General features: G+C 50.0%; 2 protein-coding genes across 2 annotated transcripts; both read right to left on the bottom strand.

Moving 5' to 3' along the window:
* Positions 1–1,271: 1,271 nt before the first annotated feature.
* H257_11984 (hypothetical protein) lies at positions 1,272–2,312 on the bottom strand (the record flags this gene model as incomplete). The annotated part of the gene is made up of 3 exons (XM_009839071.1): positions 1,272–1,661; positions 1,844–2,023; positions 2,259–2,312. The coding sequence occupies 3 exons, from the start codon at positions 2,310–2,312 to the stop codon at positions 1,272–1,274; spliced, it is 624 nt and encodes a 207-aa protein (XP_009837373.1).
* Positions 2,313–4,381: 2,069 nt separating this feature from the next.
* On the bottom strand, positions 4,382–5,226 carry H257_11983 (hypothetical protein; the record flags this gene model as incomplete). Its single annotated transcript, XM_009839070.1, has 2 exons — positions 4,382–4,643; positions 4,850–5,226. 2 exons carry the CDS (start codon positions 5,224–5,226, stop codon positions 4,382–4,384), a joined length of 639 nt encoding a protein of 212 aa, XP_009837372.1.
* Between the last annotated feature and the right edge of the window lie 303 nt (positions 5,227–5,529).

Genomic DNA, 5,529 nt, shown 5'->3' with positions numbered 1-5,529 from the left:
CGGGGCCCGCTGCCGTTTGCAGCTGTATGTCCAAGCCCACGTAAGCGTTCGCTTGGAAGGGCAAGTTGTTGCATTCCATCCCGATCATCGGCTCCTTGAGCGTCACCATCATAAGGTCAGGCTGTAACGTCATCATCTCTTCCAGAATCTGCTGGGGTAGAATGTTCTGGTCGGCGCCAGTATCGGGACAGTAGGGCACTTCGAATACTCCGTTGAGTCGAATCCATCGCTGTTCGCGACCATCTTCGGCTATCATGGCTTTGACCGCTCGCTTCGCCTTCAATTCCGCCTTGCGTTGCTTGTACTTGAACGCTTCACCGCATTCTTGCCCTTCCGAAGGTGATCAGCTCACGCTGAGTCTTCCTTCTTGTTTGGGCATTCGCGCGCACGGTGTCCCGGTTATTGGCAGACAAAGCTAGCGCGCCACGGTCGTCTTGGCCGGGGCCATACTTGGCTCGCTTGGCAGGTTGTTTACTATCTTCTAACGGGCACCGCGTTGCCGCCCGGGCCCCATACTTGTTCGTCTACGGCCTTCCAGTCGCTCCCTCAGCACGAGGAGGTCCGTCACGTCCACGTTCCACTTGGGTATAACCGCCTTTCGGGCGTGGGGCGTTGCCATACTGATAGTACGCTTCACGTTGGTACTGTTCGTTCTTGAGTTGGACTCTGGTCTTGCCAGTTCGCTGTCCCTTCTCATCCCAGTCGCGCCCTCGCTTTCGTTCGCCACCCCGTGATTTCATTACTAGCTCCGCCTGGTACGTTCTTTCCAATTGCTCCGCCAGGATCTTGGAGATTTCCACCAGAGTACTGACTTGGACTGTCTTCATCTGTTCCTCGACTCGATCGCGCACGTCGAATGGTGTGATGCATGATGCCACCGCCTTGATGAAGGTCTTGAGCATGTTCGGGGCCTTGAGCTGTGACTTCCATCCCCTCGTTTCGATGATGTTGTTCACTCTCTCCATAAAGGAGACCACGCGGCTTGCCACGTCGCCAAAGGGGTCCACACGCAATTTCTTGCATTGTTCCTCCATTTCGGCCTTTGTGACGGTCCACTTGTTCGCGGGTTCTCCAACGATCTTGCATATGCGCTCGTGGAACTCGCTTTCATCCAGACCATCGATGCTGAAGTCCCACAGGTACAGGCAAGCAGCTTCAACCATACTGCGATCAGCTGATTCAAGCCATGGGACAGCTGTAGCGCGCCAATCATGTCGCATTCACTGGGCGTTAGCCTTCAGCTTCTCTTCATACCGGTCACGTTTGCGTTTCTAGGCCACCAGAGAGTCACGGTCAACAGTCGTGATGGGGGGGTACTCGATGTCCTTGTGCACCAGTGAAGGTCCACCCTGATGTGGACCACTCACTGGAGTCCATCCTGAGTTCCCAGGTTGCGTTGTCCATTGCTGCGCCGTTGGCTGCCACACAGGTGAGTCAAAAGCAGCTGTAAGTTGACGCGCATGTTCCGTCTTGGCTTGGGCCACGTAATCGACTTTCTTGTACTTTGGTTTCGCTTCGCGATTCCGTCGACATCGCTCCGCATTGGCCTTCCGACGTTCGTCTTCGCTTTCGTCGTCGTAGGAACTATCGGGCGTGCCGTTGGGTCGATACGGTTTCGCCGCCTTGGCCCGTTTTCGCTCTTCTCTCGACGCTTGCTGCCGCTTTTGATGTCAAACCAGATCGGGTTTCTCATCATCGTAGTTGTCCAACTCAATATAGTCGCCTTCTAATGACTTGGGCATCGAATGTGGCGCTGATCAGTCGCTTGCCTTGTTGGGTGATTGGTGTTCTTCCTTGGCTTCATCTTCGACCGGCTGCATGGTCGAGGTCCACTGGTTGGGACCATCGCCAGCTCCGCTGTCGGTGCTTCTTCTTCGGTTTCTGCCCCTTCCTGTTCGGCCACCGCGGTCGGCTTCAAACGTTCTGAGCGTCTGCTTTGGGCGCCGTTCGCTTGTCTTTCGGGGACATGCTTCGGCTTCGCGTCATTGCTCTTAGTCCCGCAGTTGTAGCTTTGTGTTGTTTCCTGCACTGCACCAACACAAAAAGCCAAATGGGGGAGCGCCTCCTCCCGTGAACCACGCACTTGATTGTTATGTCCGTTGCAGAGCAAAACTATGAGTGAGCTTCTGTAGAAGTGGTAGGTGGTCCCAGGTGGCCACTGATTGGCTAACCATGGTGACATTCCCAACCGAAACTTCAACTAGCTCCTAATACTACTACTAGTACTACTAGAGTGTATCTAACGCGCGTCGGTTCACAGGATTGGCGCCAAGGGACCCCATCGACGGTCCCTGTGTGTCATGGCGGGGCATGGCTGACAGCCACCGACCACAACAATGACTTGTGTTGGCTTTGCAAAGGGCGATAACGCACACGGACCACGACAATAGTATCGCACGAGTGAAGCGGGAATAGATTCAACATCACTCGATCGTCATGAATGCTCAAGTGATCTTGAATTCGTTGTCCCTTAACGGCTGATGTCGAACCCTTGGCACTGGGCCTATAGGCAGGTCGCAGCCGACTACCATTACGGTTTTCCCGAACAAAGCAGTCGGAGTCGTGTGTCGTTGAGGCCAGATGGTTCGACACAGTGACTGTACGAGTATCACTTGACTTGACTCAAGGAGTTTGTGATTTTGAAACCACCCCATTGTCTTCACATTCACACACCTTAAGTGTGTGAATGCCATTGTCTTCACACACCTTAAGTGTGTGAAGACAATGGCACGAGTTGAAAATATCACTGATGATCATCTGCAAAATATTCTCGCGTCATATGATATCCCACTAACTTGTACTACTTGTACTACGCTTCAGATGCAAAAGTCTACATCGTATACTGAAAGCAAGTTAGAAAGTGCTGCCGAATATTCAGTCGCAATCATCCTTGGACAGAGGTATTAATAGTAAGTACTACCGGTAGGTAGTAGTACATACCACCACCCTCGTACTCTACTACTTCGAAGATATTACACAGAATTTACTGATGAATTTTGAGTACTTACCATCAGAAAATTGCAAAAAATTTCACAGGACTTTTGATGGGAAACAATCGAACAACACGAACGTAATATAACGTAAAAGTCCAGTTTAAGGTGCTCGATCCAATTGAAGGTGCACGCGAATTAGCCAATCAATTTCTACAGAGGCAGTTTTTAACCTAACCGCCCAAAAATATGCAAATGGATATACAAAGACTAAGCTTATGATGGCCTTAAATTGGACCGCTTGTTTTAAGCTGTTTGTGGGCAAAGGGGTGTGAATGATAATTAATTATAACAGGAATCATATCGCATTCATAACTCCCGAATAGGTCTGGATTTTGGCTTCATGTAACATATTGTAGAATTATAATCGGACACCTGTGAGTCGAGTTACATTCCTTCCACGGCAGCGTCTCGGAAAAAGTGTTCATAAATTGGGCTTTTAAGTTGTAAAAAAATGTTTGTAACAGTCTATCCGTACCTAAAAGAACCCAAATTAGTCAACAAGCATCCAAGTTGACAGCAATTAAAAAGATTATTATTCTATCCAGATATGTGTATCCTCCCGGCCTGAGGGTCAAGATCAAACGTAGCAACACTTCAGATTTGGTATCACTGGTCAAGGATCGGCAAAACCGTCTGGACAGAAGCTACGCTTGATCTTAGCCAAAAGGCCGAGAAGGAATTCACAAATTGATTTTCGCGATTTCCCGCAGCCTCCTGTTCTAAACAAAAAAAAATTGTACACAGCAAAGCAGAATGCTGCAACACGGTGTTCTGACTGAGGTAACCATGGCAAGCAAGGCCACAAATACTACTGTATTTACAGTTAATACGTACCGGTACTAGTAACAATTTACCGGTAGTACAGAGAATTGATGCTACACCATGCCTCATTGAACGGAGTTGACCGTCGACATTCACTTCGCCCAGCATTTCCAACTAACGCTAGCTACCATGGGATATAATATGTCTCCACCGGCTATACTTCTCGGACGCCATTACGCACTGGAGCCAAATAGATGTACAGTACATAGGCATAGTTTTAGCTGGATATTCTGAAGCTTCGTAGGATAATGGCAACTTCCTCGATCGTCGGTTGATCAATGGGGTGCCTCGCTATGCGTCGACGACCGATGTCCGCTAGCCAAGTGGGCACGATCCGACGACAGCGAAACGGCATTAGATGTGACCAGTGCGGCGACGTCTCTGCTCGATAGCGCTTTACCAGTCCATTCGTTGCGCAGGGTGACGTACGGCTACTCGTGCATGACAACCTCAGATATTAACACACTTAAAAATCCAAGGAAAAATTGTACAACATAATGTAAGTACCAAACTCAAATTCACAGTTCAATTCCCAACAAGGAGGAGGCAATAGTGATGTAGCCCACCTAAAGAGACGACGCCGGGGAAGGAGCAGAACTCTGCACAAGCACTTCGGGGGCCGTCCATCGAACGGACGACGCAGGCAAGGGACGAAGTAGCGACCGAAAGCCAGTGATCTTGACGCCGCCATTAGCATTCGAGTCCAAGAGAACATGCCGCGAATTCAGGTTTCCGTGGGTGTGGTTCATCGAGTGTATGTACACCAGAGCGCCGATGATGCTTTGCAGACAGTGAAGCTTGTTTTCCCATTCCACGTCGTATTTGGTCCTCGAGGCCAAATGCGTTTGGAGATCTCAACCACCCATGTGCTCCATAACATAGGACGCGCTGTGTCCACTCGAGTTTGTCCCCAGGATTTGTACGCTATACGGCGAGCAAAAGCTATGGTTAGCAATGAAATGCGATGAACGGTGATGTAGTATGATTGCAAACACTGTGTATATTTTGCATATGGATATATATTATATATATACCTGGCGAGCAGGTGAAGGTCGGCCACAAAGGACTGACAGATGCGAACGCTGGAGCCAGGTCGAAGGGTTTTAATAGCCACCAACAAGTGTCGACGCGTGCACAGCCCAAGGGCTACGGTAGTGTGGGCACCAGATCCAATCACTTGCATCGGCTGCACCTGAGTCACATCGAAGGCTTGGTAGTGGTGTTGATGCAAACCACCAAACACATTATTGTCGTCGTCTTCGATGGTGGACGAATGCGACGATGATGACGACGGCAATGGATGAGTATACTCGGTAGCCTTAGCTCGGCGTTGCTTGGAAAACAGCCAACGAGGGAAGTGCTGTCGGAAGGGCCTTGGAACTGGCTTAACACTGAGGTACACGCCAAACATGGTGGCCACAAACAATCAAACACATGCCACGGCGGTCAAGAGCGTCATACTGGCACTGCGTTGGCCCTGCCGAGAGTCGAGGGTGCCACACAAAAGGAAATGCAGCACGGGCGGCTTGGATCCAGAAATCCTCGCAGGCTGTTGCGTCTCAACTTGACGGACCTTGCGAAGTCCGATCCAAAGGCAAATCACGAAGTGAATTCCCCCCAGTGGCAAAAGTCACTGGAGTTTTACCCTAACCTATTTAGACAGCTGCTGGACAGCCAATAATCTAACTTGCGAATAGGATCGCACACAGGATAT

Source organism: Aphanomyces astaci, assembly GCF_000520075.1.
Source record: "Aphanomyces astaci strain APO3 unplaced genomic scaffold supercont1.37, whole genome shotgun sequence".
Lineage (NCBI taxonomy): Eukaryota > Oomycota > Saprolegniomycetes > Saprolegniales > Verrucalvaceae > Aphanomyces > Aphanomyces astaci.
Note: the sequence above shows the minus strand (reverse complement) of the source record. Positions and strands in the feature narration are given on the sequence as shown.